Below are 27,214 nucleotides of genomic sequence, written 5' to 3'. Positions count from 1 at the left end.
GTGTGTGTGTGTGTGTGTGTGTGTGTGTGTGTGTGTGTGTGTGTGTGTGTGTGCATACATATATACATGTATTAGTGACACACAAACAGAACTGTGGAATAAAGAGTTCAGCATACTGAAAAATGAGATTCTGTTACTATGTTGAAGAAGAAACAAGTCACACAATGGTTATCTCTCTCTGCCATGGCTCTCAATGAATCAAAGAGAAATCCAGAAATAATCAGGGACAATCATAGACACTTAAAATATTATTAGGATTAACCTGAGGCATTGACAGAATAAGACACATTCAAATTAATTTACATTTTCTGAAACAGACATCTATAACTCTATACCTGTAATTGTCATTATTTAACCACCTTTTATCCAAACATCACCAGTTTTAAGATTGATTAAGAGGGACAGAGCTAAAATGTGAGTTAAAATCAGGGATATTGTTGAGAGGTATGCTCTTCCCTCTACTCAACTTGTTTCCCCAAAATAAGCTTGCTGGCTGCCTTTAGAGTGCCTGGTTTTTACAATGTTCTTAACTACCTTTTAACTTCCCCAGCTCATCTTTTCAGTAGACCATGCTACAGCACTAGTGAAAAATTGTCAAGCAGAGATTCTGAAATTCTGAAATTCTTACAAAGATTATAGTAATCAAATTTTTTCTTTGAAGTGTTTTGCTTTTTTTTCAAGTGTTTTAATATATTTCAGTATTTGTTACTGTTTAACGAACAACACATTTTTACTAGCTCTGCTTGCTGGCAGCTAACAGTGTAACTTGAGGCAATCAGCTTCAACAAATGTATCTGAATTCTGATTGGTCATGTACTAAAAGGTGTATTTTATCTTGACCATAACTTGCAGTTTTTATCTCTGATGATGCCTTCAAGTCGAAGGTGAAAGAGCTAAGATACTGTGTATTTAATAAACTTTTTTCTTTTTATCGTCAAGTTGGCCCTTATTCCAGTTATTTTTTTGGTGTATTTATTAGGGTTTGGGAGCACTTGCCTGCAGAATACTTCATTTTTGAGCGCTCCTATCCCAATAAAGTATGAATTAGTAGAATAGGGGTCATGAAAAAGGTAAAGTTAAGGCTAAAGTTCAAGGACAGTAATGATGCATGACTGATACACAGAACTTCTGTATCAGGAGTAACTACCAGATTTGTTGCAACACTGGCAATTAACAGATATTTTTATCTGCATTAAAGGTGGTAAATGGGAGCTTAAAGCATGAGTGTCACCAGAGTCATGACTGTGGAGGCTATCAGACTATATAAATAGTGTTTCTGGGGAAGTGAGGGACATGGAAGGAAAAATGAGGGAATTAACAGCCATACTTCACCTGCCACTCTCTTGGATTGTGCTATGGCATATTGGGATTCTAAATTCCAATTGGTATAAACACTTTGTGTATTATATGTGACCACATTTCTGGATTCTTGTCAGAATGTACTGCAACACCCATTCAAGACTTAATTCCTTTCATTGAGAACTACTCAGAAACACATTGTATTTGGTTAAACAAAAGGAGTGATGATGCCGTATATTTGTAGTAAATCAGATTTCAGCAGGCACAGTTTATTTTATTACTGACGAGAGGGGAACTAAATGACCTAAGTATCTGTTCAGGTAAAATGCAGTTTTTGTGTAATGAAAGCCTTATGTAAATATGTTTTGTAACAATTGAATTATATTTACAGATGCATTCAAATTTGCAACTATATTTCAAAAGAGAAATTAAGTGATGCTTACCAAATATAAATAAAATGTTGTTCTCCCTTGTTGCCTTTGTAAGTATACAAAATGAGGTAGCAGTCGCCGCCATAGAACTGCCCATATGAAGATGGAGGAACTGGCTTTTTATCGCCATCTTCAATTCTCCAAATCTGTAGAAAGAAAATAAAAGAATACAGTGATAAAATTGAAGAGTAGGCATGATTTTTGAATATCAAAGCACATTTGAACCTTAAGCAGATTCTATAAAAATCAGACAAGCACAAAACAAATGTAAGTTCAAAATGATACCATACGGGTTAAAATTATATCTGTCTTAAAATGCAGTGATCTGTTCAGGATTTGCAATAGCAGATTTTGCAGGTACCACTTAGCATTGATACTGAAAACACAACATAAAATGGTCAGTTTTCAAGTATGTATGGATTAATATCTGGTAATGACTAAAATAGATTTGATGCCTACCCTTTCAAGAATTCTTTCTGACTAGTTTGTTTAATAAAGAAAACTATTTAATCAATATGCAAGCACAGACTTCAAAAAATGTAAACACAAACAGCAGGTAACATTGATTCACTAAGATCAGTATGAATTCCTTTTGTATATAAGAAGCTTCAGGTCCTAGGATAAAAAAAGTATGCAGTGCATTACCAAATTATTGCATTCCTTTCTCGTTTTCACTCTATATCCTCTTCAGGAAGGCTCTTTAATCACCCAGCACCCACTCTGAAAATGCTTCCTTATGTAACCACTGAGTAATCTGCACTCTTTTCTTCTTGGTGCACTTATTATTTTCACATACCACTATGTTTTTCCTTTTTTTTAACTACTTATTGCTCAACTTCATGCCAAGCATCAAACTTTCTCTTGGTTAACTGGCCAATTTGTTCCCCGTCACTGGGTCGAGCCAGCCAAGAGGGACCATCACTTTAAACAGCCAAGAGGAGGTGTTTGGGTTTTCTATTTTAACCGTGTCACCTATGCATGAATGCGTGTTCACATCCAACAGGCTGAAGTGCAGTACAGTACATAATTTGGGGGAGATGAATAGGTGAATAGTACCAACTGCAGTTGTTGGTCAGGTGAAAATAGGATGAAGGCCATGGGCATGGCACATAGCATACATACCCACTGGCTGCCATGCTTTGCCCTTAGGTGTACAGGTAGTGGCATAGTCATCTGAGATAGGCAACACCTTGAAAAATTCACTGGCCAAGACAATGAAGTGCTACTGCTGACCTTCTGCACACATGACATGCACATTCCTGGCAAACATGCTGCAAATAAGCATTATTAGGACCAGATTTGTCACGGACTTGTGCAGGATGTGAATGCTGTACACAGCATAGTAGGCCTCTATAACACATGAGACAAAGGGTTACTAAACCAATACTCCATGCAAAGGAGTAGGTATGGACATTGTGACAGACTGGTCCACCACAGAGGGAGGATCAGCAGCAAAGGAGCTTCTGTGCCACTCTCTGGTCAGACAGAGTGGCCACTCATACCCAGATGTGGCTTGTATGTGAGAGCACCAGGTTCATAGCGCCCATTTCTTTACACTATAGCACACACCACTGTATGTTCTATGTGAAAAACTGACCAAGGCCTACCGCCATTCTATTAGAGAAGTACCTCGTGCTTAGTTCTGCGCAGGTATGGGTGTGTTGGTAGTGACTGACAGAGAAAATGGGCATGGAAATGCACAATGACTGGCAGGCATGCTAATTCGCATGTCACGTCATGTGAAACTGCTGAATATTCATGCACGCATCCATTAGTTGCACAGTTAAAGAGGAAAAATATTACTTTTACTCTGTTTTGCAAGGGGCAAGCCCCCTGCACCCCTTGTGAGGGAGCTGCACCCCCACCCACTTCTTTACAGATGTGGATGCCTTAAGGACAGGTGACCGGTTAAGCACAGGTTGTACAACAGTGCTGCTATTATCTCAGTAAAACATTTTCATCCGTTAAAATGTTGTTTTCACATTTCACATTTAAGTCAGGCAGAGGTCACCCAACAAAACAGTTTCTGTAAAGTATACCTACTGTTACATTTTACCTGCTGAAAATGTTTTAAGAAGATGGTAGCAGCACTGTTGCACAACACTTGTAAAGAAGGGGGGTTAATATTACAGAAGTACCGGTAAACTGTAACAGTCAATATAGTGTCAAAGTAAAAAAAAACAACAGTTCGGCACTTCGGCAGAGGAATGAATATTCAGCAGATTCCACACGCCTCGAGGAACTGTCGGCCTGGAGGCGTGTTTAGGGCGGGATTTGCTACTGCGCATCCTGCGAGGTACTTCTCTAATAGAATACCGGCCTACCTGCATATCTGTCCTTCCATTTACCTCTGGTCTGCAGCTGCAACAACCTATGCAGCAAGATACATCAGTCAAAGTATGCTATAGCAGTATCTTCCTGTGTAGTACTAATTCATGCCACAGGGGTTTATAGAAGCATATTTATGTGGGCTGACAATGGTGACATGTGTGCTTATCCTTTCACAGGTTACACTGCTGAAATGTTGACCACAATAGGACAACATAGGGCTGACGTCAGCAGGATACCTGTGGATGACAAAGATGGCAAAATATAAGTAGCACAGTTTGATAACAAAGTGGGGAGGAGTCACCTGCATCAGTTATTCCAGAGGCCCATGTGGAAGTGCATGCTAAGCACACAGCCTCAACAGAGCACAACAGATCACTTGTACCTGACAGTTCATCATGGGCTCCACCTATGTTCACACCCTGCACAATATCTGATAGGAACTCTATCTCTGAGAGTGTGCACATCCACCACAAGGGATAGATACAGTGGGTGTGGTTGTGTGACACCAGGACTGTCCTGATATGGCTACAACATTCAGAATATATCAGTGGGTGTGCAGGTCAGTGAACCAGGTGTGAATGGCTGCTATCCACAGCACTGTGGAGAAAGTGATTGTGCTCAATGACTTGCAGGAAGATGTGTACCAAGTGTACAGTACCATGGAGTGGAGGGACAAGGAGCATAGGGTACTTCTGAAGACACATGGCAAAGGTTGGCTCCATAGGTGCTTCAGTTAGACATGTTACAACTGCCATCTGGTCTGCCTCCTTAGGACCTGCACTGCACTACCATGAAATAATCTAATTAAGATCAGACACATGCCATTCCAAGTCCCATTACACAGACCACTGGTAAGACTGCATCATTGTTAACTGTGAGCACATGACCTGGTATTGCCAGTTGTGGACACCATCCAGTTTGTAGGTAGTGTCACTCATCTGGCTCAACACCTGGAATGCCTTATCAGGCTGCGTATGCACGGTCCAAGAGTGCTGCATTTTCCCTAACACCTGTGGGCACACTTCCTGCCACCTCAGGTTGTAGTTGTTTCCCAGGACATGGATGACACCACTTATCAGGATCAACACACCAGATGCCCTGTCAGAGTGCATGTACACAGTTCTATAGCTCTACCCCTTCTCTGCCATGGACTGCAACAAGCCCTAACACAACAAGCCAACACACTGGCAATGGTGCCTTTCTGGCAGCATGACACCACCATCCCTGATCCCTGACTCCCCAAAGCTTCCCAGATTAAGTGGATATCAGGTACACCCCTCATGACGCCTCTCTATATTATACTGTTGCTGTCAACTGTCACTGTATTTCCCCAATCTGTGCAATTGATAACTGTGCCCTGCCCAACTCTTAAACTGTGTTGATATGGTGATGCCTGGTGCACAGCATGGCCAGGCCATTCATTGCCCTACACAGCCTAGGTGTGATACTGCATAAATTATTTTATTCTGCATTGCGTGTGTGATAGGCAGTTGCTGAACAGATGGTTCTTCTTTGCCACTGCTACAATGTAATGCATCTGCCTCTGCCTTGGCTGTGGTACTGTTGTTGTATATTCCTAACTGGCTTTCTAACCTGCCCTTCTGCTGCCGATGTAACTGCTGTGGCAGACCTTGCCATGATGTTCACCTGCTGATCAATTTATTTGTGCAATTCTATATTGCAGAGCATGACACAAACAATAAATAACTTGTTGTATATGTCTGGACTGAATTGCAGTGTTCCTCCTGAATTGTCTACATTTTAAAAACTTTTCTTCAGTAGTTTGAAAACATGTCCCAATATGTTTTGCAACTCTTCATGGGCTGCTATAAGACATTTCCTGCATTGACTGGGGTTTGGATATTGGGGTCAACAACCAGCTCTAGGACATATGTGGCATCACTTGCAACACACGAGAAATAACACATTACTTGTGGTTTCTCCTCACTTGCTTGATACCAGTGTGTTTAGGCTTGTGTATCTAGCATGTGTGAGCACCTACCAACCAAGTGATCCTGTGGGAAGTCCCTTCAGGAACTGCTGGTAATGGCTGGATGTGTGCCAAATGTGTGAATTGTGTGAACTGTTCAGGTGGTTCATGGACATATTGTAAACAACACCCTGGGCATTACAGTCCATCTGGCAGTTAAGGAAGAGTAAGCCCTTCCTGTTAATGTATCACAGACCCTCTGGAGCATTTAAGGCATTGGCAGCAATATGTGTGCAATTTATGGCTCCCTGAACTTCAGGAAACAGACTATGTCATAAAACGCCTACAGGGTGTTGGTTCTCTCCTATGCTGTTCCGAGGCATAAGAAATTCTCCTCCACATGTTGTTGCATAATGTCAGGGAACTAGCTGAGAATCTGTGAGGCCAATGCCTGGTATGCCCCGATGCCCCCCCCCCTCCATGGCTTGTTAACAGGCCCTTACTGTTAAGATGGTTAAGGCCAAGTGTGCTTTTACATTCACAGGAATGGACATACAGTGCATTCCCTTCAGTTTTGTTTGTGATACTGTTCAGCTAGGTCCCTTGCAGTATTCCTCTTCACTTGGAAACTGCACACAGTCTGTTGGCCTGTAAGTACTTATTCTATTGGAGTAGATGGCAGCACATGTGCAACACTATGAGCACTGGCTCAGATGGCAGCTCAGAATACATGTTGCTGTGCTACAGCTACTGCTATGCCTATCATTACTCTCATCATGTACACCATGAATCGCAGCATTTAAAATGGGTATGCAGTGCCATGCAATGCCACCTTTTTATACATTTCTGAATCAGTCTACCACTTTGGATTACGTCATTTGCATAATCCATGTGGTTCATCTGTATGGTGTTCCCCATTTGCATGTCACTACTATGGCAACCTGCCCACTATGCAGCCACACTGTCTGCACCTTGGAATCGCCCACACCCTGCACATGGCCACTACTCATGCTAACTTTCACAGCACAATGCATGAACCACTAATGAATCCCAGCTAGAGTGTACAAATTAATTTTTTTGTTGTCCGGAATTGTTTACACATCCAGCATACTGTATTTCCCACCTTTAAACTGTGCCCAAAGTGAGCTTTGCTTATTATAGTACTATGTAAACAATTACAGGTTTATTCTCAGTGAGACATATGCTTTTGTTAACATCTTAAGTTGCAGAAATTTACTTTTAAAAATGAGGTCACTGCACAAAGCTTTCTTTTCTCCCCCTGGAAGGCTCAGCAATCTTACCGATGATTATATGAAGGGATATAATGGTTTAAGGCTCCACCCACCAATCTGACCAATATGCAAACTATACTGAATCTCTGCCTTGAATTCTATTTTTCCAAATTCAGGCAGAAATTGCAAACCTAGGGCCTCACTGGTGGTGTATTGGGATGAAGTTCTGAGTACTGCCTAGGTAACCCAGGTTCAAGTAGCAACCCAGGAGCCTGACAGTGCAGGATGGAAAGAGGGGTGAATCCCAAATGGTCCAGGTAACCTACTATCTAACATGATCTCTGCAGGAAGATGGAGATGGAGTCACAACAGCAAAGGTCATTTCAAGGACAATGCAGATGTAGTCATCCAAGCTGGCCACAGCACACCTTCTCAGCCTTGTGTAAGTGAGCATGATGCAAATTTATAGAGTAGCATAGGCAGTCCCTAGAGTGACACGGATGTGCAAAACACCACCCAGGAGAAAGGGTTAGGCCATTCATAAAAAATGCTCTCCTTGCTGGGATGATGGATAAATCAACAAACACCCCAATATCTGCCTAGATGACAGTTACTCCAAACAACTCTCACCCTAGAGGATCTGAGGACAGATTCCCCACCTCTAGGAAAAAAATGGTCTTCAGCCGACAAGAAGGGTGGGGACAGGAATTAGCCGGTCTAATATTCATGACTGTAATAAGGAGACTACAGTGTTAAAGCCTTCTGGGACAGATAAAATATATTTCATCATTGACTAACGTCATTAAGATGTATACCAGAGGGGAAAAGGGCAGTTTACTTATGTCTGTTGGGGGGGTACTAGCAGAGAAACATTGTGTGTAACTTTGAAATTACTGGCTGTGCACATGGATATAACTTGTACATATTGAAATAAAAATGTATGTTAGTAAGTAATAACAAGTCAAAATAGCCATCACATATTCTGTTTTTCTATTCAGCCCACATTAGCCTGACATTGGACATGTTCAGAAGAACTAACGTTTTATACATTAATGATAATTACAGCTTCTTACTTTCCAAGTCGATGATATGTCTGCCACTAAGAGAACTCGGGGGGGGGGGGGGACAATTAATGAAAGTATCTTCACTGAACATCTTGCTGAGGAGTATATTGTCACACTACTGAGCCTCTTTAATTCAGCATTAACAATGGAAACATGTAGAAGAATCTCCTTGAAAGGTGAGGTGTGAAAATAAACAGTATGTCTACATTTTAATATGTGGTTGTAACAAGAGATAGTATAACAACAATTTACACTGAAAAATGCTGAGCACAGCGGTTACCTGGACTTTTCCAGACCCATCATCAACCATTCCATGTTGCGCAGCCATTGCAGGAGATGTATGTAAACTGCTGACATCAAATGGAACTTGTTCAATCTTAGCAATCCTACCAATGACGTATGGTGGTCTGGGGCCAGTTGTATCATCTTTACCTTGCCACCGTGAGAAAAACTGTTTGAATTCAGTAGTCTCTCCACCCTGAGGAAGCACCACAACCTAGATATAAAATGACAAGAGAAGGTTTCTCAGAACTGACATATTTCCACTACTGTCGCACATTAACACTGCAATGCATTCATGGCAAACTTGCTGGTCAGAAGAGTAGCAATGCATTTTAAGTCAACAACCTTTGCTTATGTTTGAAGCCCACTACAAAGGAATGTCATCTAGGTCTGTAAGACAATGTAACTTGTACAACTTTTCAATGTTTATTGTCTCTACAATGATAATAGCACTGCGGTACTGTTGTCGCCTCACAGTAAGACGCTGTCCGGTTCGATTCTCAGCTAGAACGTCTTCTGCGTGGAGACATGCATGAATGGGCATACCTTTGTTGAAGATTGTGCTTCAGGGCTGGTAACTCGCACGTAAAAATCAACTACCAATCATTAGCGGACCGGAGATCCGCTGTGGCGACCCCTAACAGGGAACAGCCGAAAGATACAACAAGTGACAACAACTTGAAAAAAGCTCAAGAAGCCATGTTATGTGCTCTAGCAGAATATCACAGAAAAAAAAGAAAAGCAAGGAAAAGTAAGCTGATCCTTCTTTGAAATCTTCAAGTACCATTCATCTCTGCTGTTGTGATAGAACAAAAATCCCAATTTAATCAGGCAAAGCAATTCTCTGTCATTGGATGATGAGAGTGCAGTTAAACTGAGATGATGTGTGGCTGACAACAAAACATGGAGGCAAAACAGTTCAGTACTGAAAGAAGAACTTTGTCTATAGCACGGATTTAAGTAGCCTTGTAATCCAGTACCAGTTGGTATTCTCAGAAAGTGAATAAATGTGTGTGTGTGTTACAAATGTTGATTGCAAATCCTACCTGTGTATTTTTTGGATAGTTTTTCTGTGAAATGAATTCATTTGCTGCTTTCAGTGCCTCACGGCGTTCAGATGGACTTGCAGACTGCCCTGATAAATACAAACAAAGAGTTAGAAAACCTGCCATACTTTGCATGTTTTTTTTTTTGCTTTTCACTTACTGGAGACTTTTGAATGCCTGTGCCTTTCTCAAGTAGTGCATTTGTATTAATTTTATTTCCCTACAATATCCCAGTCCCAAAATTAGCATAACCATGCAGCCATAGAGTAGAGCTTATCTCTCAACATTTTAGGACAAGAAATTTAGACAACGCCAAAAATAATGGTGGGAAAATGTCCAAAAATAAGGACAAATTTAATACTCCACTTATAAACTTAAAAAAATTGATAGAATAAAATGTTTTGTGTTTGCATGTATTTTCTGAAGGATATGAACTCTGAAACTCAAATATATGTCATTATTTAGTGACGCCAATCTCAACTGATTGCCAGAAAATTACAAATTGTATGAGGAACATACCAAAAATATCAAGTAAAATCTGGACATTCTGTGAAAATGTGAACAGTTTTGAGCTATGGAGTAGGAGTATTAATCTGCCAAAAAAAAAATCACTGAAGTTACATAACAGTTGTGCATCTGACTGTATCTTCATCAACAGCATGTTTTTTTCACAAGGCATTACATTTTACTAAGTTCTATTTGTTTTCACCGGGTTTGAATATAACCTGGATGTTGACAGAAAATATTTCAATAATAAGAATAAAGCAACAGTGAAGAAAGAACTCTAAACACAAGGTGCCATGAGGAGAATGCAGCCATACTTTTGGGGCATACAGTCCAGCTGTACAGAATGACTAGCTACACATCCCATAAGATAAGCACATTATGTATATATGCCTTGAGCTCCTACAAAGTAAACTTTTGACAGCAAGCAGTTTTGCTAATATTTGAATCAATAATATGAATTACTAATGTATATCTACATGCACTTTTCACCATCTTTCTACTTACTCTTAAAATGCATGCATAGTGGGAGTTGCCTAGATGCCAAAATAATGAAATGAAATCAAAAGAATATTTAAACAATTATTCTCCATAGAGATCATGCAAGTGTGAGCATAACCATTTTAAATGAATTCAAATGCTGCAAGTTTGAGTGGATGGTGAAGGTATACTTGTATTTATTTAGCATAAATAGCCACGGTGGTGCAGCGTGGCTGGAGCGCCTTCTGTGTGGAGTCTGCATGTCCTCCCCATGGTCGAGTGGCATTCGAAATACATGTGTGAAATGGGCGTGCCTTCGCTGAAGGTTGGACGTCGAGCTGGCACTTCGGCATCGTAAAAATCTACTGCCAATCATTAGCGGACCTGACTTCTGCTGTGGCGACCCTAACCAGGAAAAGCCGAAAGAAGAACATTGATGCCCAGGTTTCTTCACTGTTGCAGTAATAACTAAATAGGATTCCTATTATGGAACCCTTGGCCAGCCCAAATACCAGAAATTTGTTCCTCTCCTCCTGTCTTTGTGGACATCCTCCCCTCCGATGTCAGGACATCGGGTTGTAAGAGTCATCAGCCAGTGCCATTTTCTCAAGTATTTCTTACCCTCACAGGAAAGGAGAGGAGCCCCACTTTCCTATCCTAGGCCAAGAGCACAACTGATTCATACTGCCACCAGCAGGGTCAGGATAAAATAGACCTGAAGGGAAGACCTAAATGGAGAGGAGACTTTAAGAAAAAGGAATAAAAGGAAGCCCATCCCAACCTTGAGTCATGATGAAGAGGAAGGAGGGAGGTAGGGAAAGGATACTGAGACAGTGAGGACACTCCCAACATTTACATTTAAGGTAAGTAGATACATCTGTACTGTGTTAATCATGTTTCATTGTTGCAGTAATAAATTCTTGTGAAGATTCCTGAAGATACAGGAAGGGTGACTGGAGAATAGATATTGGGCAGAGAATAGGTGCCCCTGCAGGACAGCTGAAAGTGAATCCAGCTCTGTCTCTAGAGGTAAAGGCAAAGTTGTAGTGCTTAGAAAACGTGTGGACTGAGGTGTAGCCTGGGTAGACACCCCCCGATAAAGGCAGTCATGGTAACTGTGGCCCTTGTTGAATGAATCCTAATATCCTTATGAACTTTTTTGCTATGATGCTTGCTGCAACAGGAAATGCAGTTAGAGATCCACTTAATGATTGTTTGTTTACTTACTGGCTTTACCAATTTGCCAGGAGCAAAGGCCACAAAGATTTGGTCAGACTTTCAGGTTTTTTTGTCTCACTCAAGGAAAACCTGGGTTGTCTATGCACATCCAGGGAGTGCAGAGTTCTCTCTCTTTTCTTCTGTGGGTTTAGAAAAATGCAGGAAGAGTTGTACTGTTTGATTCACTCTGTACCTACCTTAGGCATGAAGATGTATTTATTTTTCAGTAAAATTCTGCCTGGCTGAAACCTGAAGAAGGGTTGTTTATACATTAGTGCTGGTAACTCACAAGATTCTTCTAGCTGAGGTGGTGGTTACTAGGAAGGCTGTTTTCAATGAAAAAAATATGACAGAGATGGTCTGCACCTGTCAACCCTGTGATTCCAGATACTGGCTAAGGTTCTTGCCACCCCTATAGTGCCTTTTTTAGGCAAGGTTCAAATGCTAAATTCACTGCCATAACAGGTACAAGCAAGCAAACTTTGAGGGTAATGCTACTCAATACTAGAAGTCTAAACCTCAAAATGCATTAATTTGAGGCAATCCTAAACATGGAGACCATCGATATCTGTGTAGTAACAGAGATCTGGTTCAAGGCTCCAAAGAGCACCCCTGCATTACCAGGCTATAATGCATACCACACCTTTTGGCCATCTAACCTGGACCAAAGCACAAAAGGCAGAGGTGTATTAATATTCATCAAGGATATCCACACCTCCAGGCTAGTTGCTCAACATAATGCATCCAAAATTATCCAAGTGCAGTTATCACTGGGCAAGACTGCAATCCAGGTTGTAGCTTGTTACAGATACCCACCATACCCCAGGATTCCCACTCTTCATTTCTTAACATACTGGAAAATATTAAGGTACAACCCAATACCTTAATTATGAGCAATTTCAACTACCCCACCATCAACTGGGAAAGTTACTCATGTACCAACTCATTCACTCAACGTTTTTGGAATTCATAAACTCCAATGCCTTGGATCAGCTTGTCTACACCCCCCACCAGGGACAGTAATATCCTGGACCTGGTCATTACCAATATGGGTAACTGGTGTTCCATGCCAGAGGTCAATTCCTCACTGGTCAGATCCAACCACAAGCTGATCACCCTAGACATCCACATCCCCCCCCCCCCCCATTAAGGAAACCACCATCAAAAACTACTCCAAAGCCAACTTCATGCTACTTAAGACAGAAGTGGCAAACTTCACGACAGCCACCCAGATGGATAATAGAAGTACAACCGCTGAATCTTATGCAAATGCACTGTATAAGCACATACACGAGTGCATGGATCGTGCCATCCCCAACAGAACCAAGATGCTATCCTCCAAAAAAAGGAAGCCAATCTGGTGGTCACCTTCCATAAACAAACTCTACAACATAAGGAAGAAGTTGTTGCAAAAAAGAGTAAAAACCCAAGATTGGAAGAACTCCCTAGTCAGCCTTAGCAAGAAGCTGAGATCCCTCATAAAATCCTCCAAAGCCAGTTATGAAAATAAAATTGCCACTGATTCCAAAGACATCCACAAAGCATTCTACAGCTATGTCAAGAATCTCAACGGCAACACTCAGATCTGCTCTGAGCTACAGCACAATGGCACTAAATGTACAGAACCAACTGATATTGCCAACATCCTGGCAGATAGGTTCAGTGCTAACTTTACCCCCCTCTCACCCATCAAAGGGCCCATCTTAATACTGGAAGAATGTAAAGCCCCTGTAATCATGGATGAACAAGTAAAGACCGCCGTCTTCAAAGCCAAAAACACAGCATTCATGGGACCAGACAACATCCCAGGCTGCACACTGCATGAACTACAGAACGAACTGGCACTCCACCTAAGTGCCATGTACAATCATAGTCTCACCTCAGGCTATGTGCCTATTGTATGGTGTATAGCAACAGTTATCCCACTCCACAAAGGGGGTGCCACCACAGACCCCAGTAACTACCGTCCCATTAGCTTGACAAGCCTGGTCTGCAAGGCCATGGAACGTATCATCTTGGAGCTTATAAACAAAGACATAGGTAACCTCCAAACCCTGGACCCCACTCAGTTTGGGTTTGTAAAAGGTAGATCATGTCTACTAAACCTGATTGACTTCTTTGAAACAGTCACGAGAGCCGTAGACGAAGGCAAGGTAGTGCACACAGACTATCTTGACCTTGCCAAGGCTTTCAACACCATCTCCCACTCTGGAATTATTGATAAACTCACTAAACTGGGCATAAACCCCTATGTCACAAAATGGGTGGCCAACTGGCTCACTGACAGAACCCACATAGTAAAAGTTGCCAACTCCAAGTCCGACTTCAGATCAGTAACAAGTGGAGTACCACAGGGTTCGGCCCTGAGTCCTCTCCTGTTTGGCATCTACTTCCCTGAAGTGCAGACCAACACAGAAGGTCTTTGGCTAACAAAGTTCGCAGATGACTGCAAACTGGGACCCATAATAGAATCACCAAATGATGCTGACATTCTACAAAAGGGCCTCACAGAGACAGATCGTTGGTGTCAAAGTCATGGCCTCAAGCTCAATGCTAAGAAGTGCATTGTCATCCCCTTTGGGAAAAACTCGGTACCTATGAACTACCACATAAGTGGTAGCTCACTAAACACTGAAAGTGTGATAACAGATCTCGGAACACAGTGGATAGTAGTCTCTCCTTTGATTATCACATCACCACAATAGTCAGGAAATCCTTCTACATGGCACACCTCATCATAAAAGGCTTCTCCTCTAGAAAAAAGGAGGTCATTGTTCCTCTCTACTCATCCCTCATTAGACTAATCATAGAGTACAATGTCCTGTTTGGCATGTATCTCACAAGACACCTACAACAATTGGAGAGGCCAGAGAAACACCTCACTAACAGGATTACCGGCCTCAAACAGATGCGATACGCAGACTGTCTCAAAAAACTCCATCTCTACTCCATCGCATATCGCCATCTCAGAGGCGATCTCTGCCTAACATACAAAGCTATGTCAAACCCAGAGCTGTTGGGACATGCTACACTTAAAGAAATACCAGTCTTTCCGTACCACATGCTCCATGGACCTAACCCTTGTTACCACAATAAACAGAACATGCTGGAGAGATAGATTCCTGTCCCAGAGACTCCCTATACTCTGGAACAAACTCCCCATTCTTGTCAAGCAAAGCTCCTCATTGGCCCTCTTTAAGAAAAACCATGACGACTGGATGGGAAATAGAAAATTCACCCCGGGGATCACTTCTGCAGCACTGCTTGACATGGGCACAGGAAAATAATTTTCTTGGGTGGCGAATGCCATGGAACCTTTTTGGCTAGGCTTATATAGGCCCCAGGGCCAACCACACCTATGAACCTATGAACATCTGTGGAAGTGGCAGGTTCAAAGGGAAGCAAATGCAGTTTCTCTACTTCAAAACTGAGATCCCAGTAGGTGTACAAGTCCACTTGGGTGACCCTAAGTGGATACTACTTTTGAGGAACTGTTTTATCATAGGTTGAGAAAACAAAAGGGGTTGCATACAATTAGATGATAACTGCTATTTATGAACATCAACAATAAGATACAAGCAATTAAAATGCTTTTGGTTACACTGGTTCTTTACACAAGTCAAGCTTATATGTATCGACTGAGAGATCAGATATGGAAGAATTTGATAAAGTAAACAAAGGAGTTTTTTGGGATAACAAAGAAAAGAGAAAGAATGTAATGGGAAAAACTAATACAAAGGAACAGGGTAGTTTGGAACTTTAAGATTTGGAGGATAACATATGATCCAGCTGTTAATATTTCTAATATAGTAAAAATAAAATAATACACTCACTAGTTCATTCCTGATCTCAAATTATTTTGTTCACAGTTAATGTGCATTTTTAACTGTTTTTATTTATGCAGCAATATTAAATCAGTCTTAAGATAAAGACTAAATATAATCAACTATGATACTTGTATTTATATGTTAAAAAATGGTAAGTTATTGAAATTTAAATGTAATCACTGATTGTCTGACATGAGGCTAGTTTATCCATATCACATAGACATATAATTATAAAATGGCTGCAACAGCTATCAGTGCCAAAATAACAAGTATGCCATGCATGGGGCTTGCATAGTATATAAAATTGAAAATGTATTAATAAAGGATTTTCAATAATTCAGCACAATAAAACTCAAGAATGACTAAGTGATGCTTACCTTTCCAGACGTAGATTTTCTTATCCTGACCATTATCCAAAATGTAAGACTCATTACTTGAAAGCATATCTTGAGTAAATGGTGGAGCCGATGCCACTTCTGACGTTTTCATTTTTCCACTAGCATCAGAAATCTATAAGGAATGAGACAAAGCATTGCACATTTATGCCAAAATATTCCATATAAACCAGGAGTACCTTAACATGTAATTATGGCACTCCTGATCACAAAACATGTCCACCTTAATCTTTATTAATGAAGAGTCACTTTGGTGTTCACTACCAACATATTGCTCCCTTGTTATATCCTCAGCAAATTCCTAACACCCAATGCTCTGTTCTGTTGACAACGATTATATTTATGCCTAAGACAGTAAACATTTACCCTACATTTAAACCTAATTACAATCCCCACGTGCAATACATTTTGCCACAGAAAACATGATTAGTTTTAAAGTTTAAAGCAACATATGGCAGAAGACTGCTTCTTCTGGTAGGTTTGCAAAATGGTGACCTAAGCATCTTTTACAAAATCTTGATTATGTTCTTACCAATGTACACATGCACACATCAGTAAATGCCTTGAAGGGCTCCATAGTCATGACTTTCTGGCACATTTATCTGTTTTTTTTTCTTGTCACTTTTACTTGAGATCTCTGACAGAAATAGTGATCAGTGATGAGTTAGACAGCAGGTCTCTACAATTGAGGATCATAACCTAAGGTAAAATTGCAAACTTGAGGATACAGAATGTAGAGAAAAAAATTAATTAATTAATATATGTGTTACAGGAGTTAAAGAAGATATCTGAAGCCCTCTCACAGAAAGTGCAGAGGCCCTTATTTTTGTGATGCATTTGATATATTAAAATTGTGTAGGTGGTTTTGCTGTTTTATATTACTGTAATGTGAGTTGATGGTGTTTCGTTTTTGTTGTGTGGTTGGCCATTTAAATGTTCATATATCTGGTATGAACTTGAGTAGACTCTTAAAAGTGTTTTGCTTCTGTGGTTCTGAACCCACATTGTCAAAGCTTCATTCCACATAGAAATTATTGCAATCCAAGTCTTGAATTTGTATTGCTCATTTTTCTCTTGGTTCCCTGACAACCATCAAAGCTCCACCCCCCATCCACCCAACTGCCAGTTTATTCTCCAGAAGGGGACAGCTCTTCAGCCATTACTTCCAAGAAGTAAGACTGAGCATCAAAGATGATGTTATCAATTCTTATAAGAACTAAGTTTTGTTCTTATTTTTTAACAGATCTTATTGTGCATGCCCAGCAATGCACTATTGCTTCAGCATGCTACTGACTATAGTGAAGTCATACTACCTGCTTTTGTGAGTGTTGTCCATATTATCTAGCCTCCACCATGGACTCTGACATGGGAAGAGCACCTAAAACCACCATTTCCCTACCTCCCCTCAGAGAGTGAGCAGGCATAGCCTTATTATTCATCCCCTTCCCCTCGCCAGTTCCTCCAGCATTATTCAACCAGGCCACAAGCTGAACCCAGGTCATCCAGGATGTAGTAAGTGTTTTATTTGTCTTTGTCAACAGAGGCAGTTCCTTCATATTAGGCATGATTGGAGGCAGCTTATACAGACTGCTACACTTGCAACAAATGTATCGGAATGGGTAATATTTTCATATGTCATAAGAGTAAGGAAGATATACTTCATTTCAAAAACAGTAAAACATTTCAGCAAAGCAAAGGAGGGAGGTGCATATACTGTTAGTGAGTAAAGTTTTTGAGACCTGTAGTTAACATTAAAATAATTTGTCAGAAAGAGAACATGAACTTGAGAATAAATACTTCTGAATGAACTGACATGAAATAAGAAAACATTAAGTTAAGTATGAGCAGTATGGCTACATATGGTTTCCTAGTTTACCTGGACTAAAACAAGATATACAGTCCTAAAAGTGAATATTCTATATTACAAAAATCACAAAAAAATCTCACCATGTCAATGGATGAAACCAACTCCTAGTTCAAAACATAATCAAAAGGCAAAACCAAGGAGGTAGTAGACATGGCAGTTAAAAGATAACTTGAGTTTTATGAGATATAAATGCTTTTGCATTGCTTCTACAACGCTTTTTCAGATATAATAAAATAACATCTCAAAATACTTGTATTTAAGTCTCCATAAACCAACAAAAATGCTAGGAGTTGTCACATGACATGTAAAATAATCACCTGACTCTTTAGTTCTACTAATCACCTGACCTAAACTCCAACTTGCAAAATCCCAAATAGCACATTCATCATAAAAAAAACAGATATAAAACATTCAGCCTGTAATGCAAAGCTGAAAAGCTGGTAAAATTAGCATATAAATTTCCTGAATAAAATATGCATACATTTATATATAGCAAACAGTTCTCATACTATCAAAAGCATAATCATATTAATAGCAGTCAGACACCCCTAATAGAAGTCATAAGAACTAGCAAATAAACACATACAGGGTTGCTCAATGACCTCTTCAAGATGCAAACATAGGGCCTGCATCATTGTACCATTTCTGTTTAAATTTCTACGACCTTTCCATATAAAAAACAACAAAGTTTGTAAAAAATATGTATATGCTCACCCCCATGGCTTCTACTTAGCACAACTTGTAACTAATCAGCAAATAAATCTATTTCAAATGAGTCTACATACACATGCTGTTTCAAAATCAAGTTAAACGGTCTGTGCATGTAGATCTAAACAACAACAGTCTTGTATATATAAAGAACAGCAAGATAAATAAGAAATACATATATAGACATCCCTATGGTTTTACTAAGCACATCTCGTCATAAATCAACAAGTTTAAATCAACCAGGGTTGTAAACACCATGAGAAAAAAGGGAAGACACCTAAATTACAATACTGCATAAAAAATTCATATGCAAAAACATGAACTGGAGGCCATTGCCAACCATTTGGCTGACCGATTCAGCTCATCCCACCGACAGTTCAAAGGAAATACCACATACCACAATCTCCCCAACCATTACTAGGGAACAGGTCATCAAAGCACTTTCCAAGGCCAAAAACACTGCATCAATGCGTGAAACATGTCCTCTCTTGTCTATTTGAATCATTTTCAACTGAAGCCTACAGTCAAGTTTTGTGCCCAAGGAATGAAAGATGTCCACAGTCATTCCTCTGCACAAAGGAAGTAAAAAGTACAGTTTTGTACCTACCATAAATGTAGATGTTCGAGTGCTAATACAGCTGCAGTAATCACAGATGGGTTTTCTGCCGTCAGGCGGGTCCTCGGTCGGCCGAATTCCAAAGTCTAGGTCCAGCGTCGGTTGTTTTCGCTTTCTTTCCTGACGTCAGTGAGGCAGGGGTATATAAGACACAGTCGACGCCATTTTCTTCAGTCTTTCTTGCCCCAGATGTCAGGTGCCCCCAGAAGGAAGGCAATACATAAATTATATTTATATACATGAAATGCAATATAATCAAAAATCAGTAGTTGCAAGCAAATATACCATAGAAGGATAACCCAATCAGGTTGTATGAAGAGGGGTTAGGCCCTAGGCCTTTACCAAGAGGGGAAGGAGGGAGGGAAAACTGTACTGCAGCTGTATTAGCACTCGAACATCTACATTTATGGTAGGTACAAAATTGTACTATGTTCATCACGCATACAGCTGCAGTAATCACAGATGGGTAGAATCCCAAAGCTACGCACAGGGTGGTAGGCACTAGGTGGAACTGGGATGAGCCAGAATGCCCTGCAACACAGCAGTGGCAAAGCCTGCTCTATTTTTGGAATATAAAGGCAGGTGGTAGTGTTTTGTGAAGGTATGCACAGAACTCCAAGTGGCTGCCTCCAAAATATCTTTGGCAGGAACTCCTCTGAGGAAGGCTGTAGAGGTAGCTGTGGCCTGGTGGAGTGGGATCTGATGCCTGTAGGGACAGATTTTCCATGATAGGAGTAACAAAACTGTATGCAGTGGCCTATCCATTTTGAAATTGTCTGTTTGGTAACTGGCTTCCCTTGAGCTCCTACAGCATAGGACACAAAAAGTTGTTCTGATTTCCTGAAAGGCTTTGTTCTGTCCAAATAATAACGTAGCTGTCTATGGATGTCTAAAGAGTGTAGCAGCCTTTCCCCTTTGTTTTGAGGATTGGGGTAAAAGGTAGGTAAGTGTATGGCTTGATTTAAAGCTACCCTGGATACCACTTTAGGCATAAATGACGGGTTGGTTCGAAGGGAAACCCTGTCCTGATGGAAGATGAGAAAGGGCTGCACAGCCATGAGGGCTTGTAGTTCCGAAACCCTACGAGCTGAGGTAATGGCCAGAAGGAAAGCTGTTTTCCAGGTCAAATATTGCAAATCTGTTGAGGCAGCTGGTTCAAATGGAGGCAATGTTAATTTTTCTAGAATGTAATTAATATCCCAGGCTGGTATTGGTTGTTTCCTTGGTGGTCTTATATTCTTAGCCCCTCTGAGGAACTGTCTTAAGAGTGGGTGAGAGAATAAGGGTGGATCCGTGTTGAATCCTGCAGAAATGGCTGAGGCATGGATTTTTATGGAGGAAAATGAAAGTCCACTGTTCAGCAGCTCAGCTAGATACTGTAATACCTGAGGGAAATTCAGTTTTCTAGGGTCCTGGCCTTTTTTCTCATTCCAAGAGCAAAACCGTTTCCATTTTGCGGAGTAAGCCTTTCTAGTAGATGGCCTTCTGGCCTCCAAAATGACATCCTGCACCTCTTTGGGTAGTAGGGTCTGTTGTGGTGTTAAGGAATTTTCCATGTAGCGAGATTGAGTGTTTTCAGCTGACTGTGAAGAGTTTTGTAGCTGTGCTGAGTCAGCAGAAGAGGCATTAGAGGGAGGGGCCAGGGAGGAGTATGTGTTAGGCTCCTCAGGAGTGGGTACCAGTGTTGTCTTGGCCAGTCTGGAGCAATCAGTATCATCTTCGGTCTGTCTGCTCTTGCTTTCAAGAGCACCTTGGGCAGAAGAGGCAGAGGTGGGAAAGCGTAAACTGTCCATGCTGCCCAACTGAATGAAAGGGCGTCCACTCTCCAGGCCTTTGGATGAAAGGTCCTTGAACAAAACTTTTCCAATTGATGATTCCTGTGGGAGGTGAAGAGATCTATGTCTGGCCTCCCCCATGCTTGGATTATTTTTGTAAACACTTGAGGATGCAACTTCCTTTCGTGTGGATCTGTCATATTTCTGCTTAGATTGTCTGCCACCGTGTTTTCCAAACCTGGCAAGTACTGTGCTTGAAGTTCGATTTGCCATTCCAGAGCCAAGTTCCAAAGTGTCATGGCTAGTCTGCACAGGGGGTATGAATGTGTTCCTCCTTGTTTGTTTATGTACCATATTACTGTGGTGTTGTCTGTTCTTATCAATAATTGTCCTGGATGCAGGAAGTCCTTGAAAGCTGTAATTGCATTTATCACTGCTAGCATTTCTTTTTGATTGATGTGAAGGTGCTTTTCCTTTTGGGACCATTTGCCCTGAATGCACCTGTCTGTCATGTGCGGCCCTCAGGCGTAATCTGAGGCGTCTATTGTGATGACTTGATTTGCTTGAGGCTTGCAGAATGGGAGACCTGTGTTTGTTTGACATGCTTGGGCCCACCATAGAAATTCTTTTTGCAAACATGGAATTATTGGTATTATTGTTTCCAAACTGTGACTGTGCTGAGACCAAAGGTTTTTTAGGTACCATTGAAGTTTCCTCATATGCAACTTTGCACATGGGATTAAAAGAATGCAAGATGCCATGAAGCCCAGAGCTTGCAGGATTTTCCTTGCAGTAAACCTGGTACAATTTGCTAGTATTTTGAAGTATTGAGTTAGTTGCCCCTGTTTTTCTGGCGTAAGATAGGCCATCTGGGTGTTTGTGTCCAAGTTGGCACCCAGGAAAGTTATTTTCTGAGATGGTGTTAGCCTGGATTTCTCTTTGTTGATTGTGTATCCCAGAGAATGCAGTAACCGTGTTACATAAGCCAGATGTTCCAGAAGTATGTGCTTGCTGTCCGCTTGGATCAGGCAGTCGTCCAAATAAGGGTAAATTTGTATCCCTTGAAGTCTGCAGTAGGCAATTACTGATGCCAGGCATTTCATGAATACTCTGGGCGCAGTAGATAAGCCAAAGGGCAATGCAGAGAATTGATAGTGTATTGAACCTGCAAGAAATCTGAGGTATCTTCTGCAGCTTTGTCTGATTGGGACATGCAGGTATGCCTCCTTGAGGTCCAATGTTACCAGCCAAAACTCCTTGCCCAGCATGGGAAGAAGCTGCTGCAATGTGAGCATCTTGAATTTTGGTATGAGTAAGAATGTGTTTAGGATGGATAAGTCCAAAATGGGTCTCCAGTCGGATCCTTTCCTTGGTACCAGAAATAGCCTGGAATAAAAACCTTGACCTTGCTCGTGAGTGGGTACCTCTTGAATAGCTTTCATGTCTATGAGCTTTGAAATGTGTAGTTGTGCCTCTGCCCTTTGATTGTGTGGCAGGTTTGGCATGCCTCTCATTTTTGGAAGAGTGTGAAAATGAAATCTGTAGCCTCTGTTTATAACGTCCAGGATCCATTTGTCTGTTGTGACAATATGCTGAGACTTGCTTGGCATGGAAAGGAGGAAGTCATTGGGTTTGTTTCCTGTATTGTTGTGCACTGTCTTCGCCACCTCTTGGTGCTGGAGTTTGCCATTGCCTGCCTCTATATGATCCTTGTGATTGTCCTCTGCCCCTTGTGCGCCTGTATCTACTTCTTTGGGGCTTGTCCGTGGCTGGAAAGGACCAGTTTTTAGAAGGCCAATTTCTGCTAAAACGTGGTGGTTGAACCTGTAGAAAAGCTTTGACAGTTTGCATAGATTTGGCTTTTTCTTCCATTTTCTGTAGTATCTCCTCAGCATTAGTACCAAATAACACATCCTTTTGTAAAGGAGCATCTAATAATTTAGCTTTCACATGATCAGGCAAGATTTGTTCCCTAAGCCAGGCATGTCTACGAATGACTGATCCTGTAACAGCAGCTCTACTTGAGGCCTCTAGGGCATCATAGCCACATTGTAAGGTGTGTTTACCCACTTGTTCTGCACTATGCATCATATCCTGCAAATTCTTTAAGTCTGGTTGTTCAGGTTGAGACATTTTGTTTCTTAATTGTGATAACAGAAACTGCTGATATTTAAGCATATGAAACTGACAATTTAAGGCCCTCATGGCTAGGGTGGCCGAGGTATATACCTTTTTTCCCCACCTTTCTAAGGATCTTGACTTTCTTTCGGAAGGTAGTGGATTCTTAGCAGTAGAGGCCTTCATTCCCTTGGGGCCTTGAGAAATGGTTTCAGGGTCAGCATTATGGCTTTTGTAAAGAAATTGGTGAGAGTTAGGAACTCTGTAGTACCTATCAGGCTTGACTGGGGCAGGAGGCAGGGAATCCTGATTAAGGCAAGCCTCCGAATAAACATCATCAAGTATGTCCAAGACAGGAGGTATCACCAGAGGTCTGTGTTGAGGTAACAAAAGAAATTCCCTAAGTCTTTTCTTGGAATCAGAAAAGTCTTGGCCTTCCCAATGGAAGTGTTCCCTCAAGGTGTGCAAGGTTTCCCCAAAAGAAAAATCCTCAGGAGGAGATACATAAGGAATGGACTGCTCTGCATCAGAATCTTCAAAAGGGGAGTAAGAGTGTTCCTCTACATCAGAATGTTCTGAAAAAATGGAGCCTTGATCAGAAGAGGGAGAATCTTCCTCCACTCTGGGTCTCTTGTCTGGAGGGGGTTGGGAACCCCCTGATAAGAGTAATTAAATCCTCAGCCATTTTAAGCATCTGCTTTTTAGGCATGGGGCCTGGAGATGGGCCCTGTGCAACAGGCCTCTTGGGATGCCTGGCTGATTTGGACTTAGTAAAGGCCTTAATGGAAAAGGAAGATGAGGGTCTAAAGACACCATGGGTGGAAGTGGACCTGTCCATATTAGGAGGCTCAACGTTCACAGTGGCTTCGGTGGTTGTAGTCTGGGTCTGGGCCGAGGTACCTGCGGTCTCGGTTACAGAAGACACCGCCAAAGAAGTGTCGTCGGTAGTCAGGGACTGCATAGGCGTCTCGCTGAGAACCGGACCACATGTAACCATTTTTGGCGTGGTGTCGGTGGGGACCACGGACCTCGCGTGTCGGTCCTTGTCCTTGCGTTTTTTGGACATTTTATAATCAAAGGCTGTACCAAAAAAGTGTTGGGCGAACTCCGCCCGACGCTTAATAGTGCGTTTATTGAAAGTAGCGCAAAAGCGACAGTCCGAGACGTCGTGGTCTGGGCCTAAACAAGGTATGCAGAGGGAATGGAAATCCTTATGCGGTATTTGCTTCCCACAAGAAATACAATTGTTAACTTTTTCTGACATCGGTCTGAGGCAAGAAAAGTTTCCCCAACGGGGTACTTAGCTTTAATGAAGACTTTGGGTTCCAATTTTTCGTAAATTCAGGAGCTGGCCGACCAGCACTTGCGAACTGCTTCTGCTTCGGGCACCGCGCGGCAAAAAAAGACTGAAGAAAATGGCGTCGGCTGTGTCTTATATACCCCTGCCTCACTGACATCAGGAAAGAAAGCGACAACAACCGACGCCGGACCTAGACTTTGGAATTCGGCCGACCAAGGACCCGCCTGACAGCAGAAAACCCATCTGTGATTACTGCAGCTGTATGCACGATGAACATCCATTGAACCAGGTGGCTACAGGCCCATAAGTCTGACTAGTCTCATATGTACGGTCATGGAAAGAATCATCATGGACATGAAAAATGAGGACATAGGTAACATGCAAACACTGGACCCATCACAGTTTGGCTTTGTTAAAGGCAGGTCATGCCTATTAAATCTGGTGGACTTTTTGAGAGGGTCACCAAAGCACTGGATGAAGGCAAGACTGTGCACACAGCATACCTCGACTTGGCCAAAGATTTTGATACAATACCACACTCAGACATTATAGTCAAACTCACTAATTTAGATATAAAACCTACTATCACCCTGCTGGACAGACAACTGGCTCGCTGAAAGGACCCAGGAGGTCAGAATAGGTGAGGCCACATCCAACTAGAGACCAATCACTAGCTGAGTTCCCCATGTCTCGGTACTGGGCCCACTGCTTTTTGGCATCTACGTCTCTGAAACTGAAGCACATGTTGAAGGTTTATGGCTGACTACGTTTGCAGATGATTGCAAGCTGGGGGTTATCATCAACTCCCCTGCAGACACTACAAATCTTCAAGAAGGTCTATCTCTGACTAACAAAAGGTGCCAAAGCCATGACCTCAAACTCAATGCTAAGAAATGCATAATTGTACCCTTTGGGAAGTCAACCATCCCAGCTAATTACCAGGTTGATAATACTCCCCTAAGAAATGACCCAGTGGTCAGGGATGTGGGTATGCAAGTAACCACTAGCCTTACCTTTGACAATCATGAGGCCACAGTGGTGAGGAAATCTTTTATGTTGCACAACTTATAAGTATGGGCATGGCATCTAGGTCCAAAGAGGTCATTGTCCCACTGTACACCAACCTTATCAGACCAGTCATAGAGTACAGTGCTCCCTTTGGTATTTACCTGACCAGACATATGCAGCAGTTAATAAACCAGTTAAAAATAAAGGGATTAATGTTTAAAATCATAACCTGGCTTACAACTGTATCATGTGAAATACTTTTAAAAACATTTGTCTAAAAAGATTGCATTCACAGGAATACCCTGGTTGTGGTGTCTTCAAGAGCACAAGTAAAAAGCTGCAGTATGTGACAGAAACAAGAGCAGCCTAACAGGAAGCCATGTAAGATAACATCAATGAATTCCACAAGATGTGAAAGAAGTAGTTTTAATAAAATCTTGGATGGCACAGTGGATAATGTTGCCTCACAGCAAGAAGTTCCCTGGTTCGACTCTTGGCTAGGGTGTCTTCTTTGTGGAGTCTGCACATCCCCCCTATGTTCATATGGGTTTCCTCCAGGTGCTTCTGTTTCCTCCCACATTCGAAAACCTGCAGTAGGTGGACTGGACACTAGAAAGTGGCCATCGGTGTGACTGTGTGGTATGGAAGAACAACAGTGGCAGGGCTAGCTACCTGGTGGTGTGAACCTGTTGAAGTGACACCCTGACCTAATGCACAAAAATGAGAAAACGAGGTAGATGGGGTGGAGTTGCAATGATTTTGGTAGCCAGTGGCGACAAGGATTTAGACTCTCATTCTGGATAAGGCATTAGCCGGTGATAGCACACACACACACACACACACACACACACACACACACACACACACACACACACACACACACACTACATGCACAATTTGGAAAATCACCAGTCAACCTACAGCTGCAGTAGCCATCTCCAGTAGCATGTGGCCAGGGGTGGGAAGAAGAATGAAATCAGATCACATGAAGAAAAACCCATGTAGCCACAGGACAGCATTATGCTGACTCTGCACAGAAGGCACTCCAGCTGAGAGTCATATTAGGGAACTGCTTGCTTTGAGGTGGCAACACTTCTCCCTGTACTACTGTGCCACCATGTACATGATCTTTAATTAGACTATCTGAAAACAATATTGGAGTAAGAATAAAATCCAAAAGTGTACCATATATAACTTTGCACTTTTCTTGCTCTCAATATCACTCTTTTCATCTTCTTCATCCCCATCTCCATCAGGAATGTTTGGTTTTGGACCCAGTATCTAAAAGTTAAATTGAGTACTCAGTTAACATGTTTCTTGCCATGTACTGTAATTATACATGCATACATTGACAAGATACTTACGGCTAGAAGCTCTGCTGGTTCTTCTCCCTCTTCTACTGCACACAGCTTTGCCCTTCCCATTTTCTCACCATCCCGAATACCAACAGCAAGACTCAGGGCTTTTACACGTTCATTTTTATTGCAGCGTGACCCCATCCATTGATAGATATTCTAAAATCAAATCCACATATTTATTCCACAATAAGGTTTAACAGTAGTTCAATAATTAAACAACAGTGTCAGCTCGAAAAAAACAATAGAATACTCTCATGAACTACTGTAGGCTTCTATGACAAATGATTTTGTTTTTGTTTGAGTTAAGGTACATGATTATCAGCTCACAAAGATATTTATACTTAGTTATGGCTGAAATTTCACGAAACTAGAAGCTGTTCTGTATTTTTGTTTATAGTTTGCTTCACATTTGGCTGGCAATACAA

The 27,214-nt window shown here is 41.5% G+C and overlaps 1 protein-coding gene across 1 annotated transcript in view; it reads right to left on the bottom strand.

The window, feature by feature from the left end:
- Positions 1 to 27,214, bottom strand: part of LOC122813387 (adseverin-like) — a 308,408-nt gene that overhangs the window by 144,060 nt on the left and 137,134 nt on the right. The window contains exons 5-10 of the mRNA XM_044085682.1: positions 26,796 to 26,945; positions 26,617 to 26,712; positions 16,022 to 16,154; positions 9,616 to 9,704; positions 8,568 to 8,783; positions 1,743 to 1,876 (exon numbers count right to left, since the gene is read on the bottom strand). Of these exons, the coding sequence (XP_043941617.1) occupies positions 1,743 to 1,876; positions 8,568 to 8,783; positions 9,616 to 9,704; positions 16,022 to 16,154; positions 26,617 to 26,712; positions 26,796 to 26,945 (818 nt within the window). The remainder of the gene's footprint in view (positions 1 to 1,742; positions 1,877 to 8,567; positions 8,784 to 9,615; positions 9,705 to 16,021; positions 16,155 to 26,616; positions 26,713 to 26,795; positions 26,946 to 27,214) is intronic.

This window comes from Protopterus annectens, chromosome 10.part0, assembly GCF_019279795.1.
Source record: "Protopterus annectens isolate FY-2018-M chromosome 10.part0, PAN1.0, whole genome shotgun sequence".
Lineage (NCBI taxonomy): Eukaryota > Metazoa > Chordata > Ceratodontiformes > Protopteridae > Protopterus > Protopterus annectens.
The sequence above is the reverse complement of the archived record's forward strand: the minus strand, read 5'-3'. Positions and strand labels throughout refer to the sequence as shown.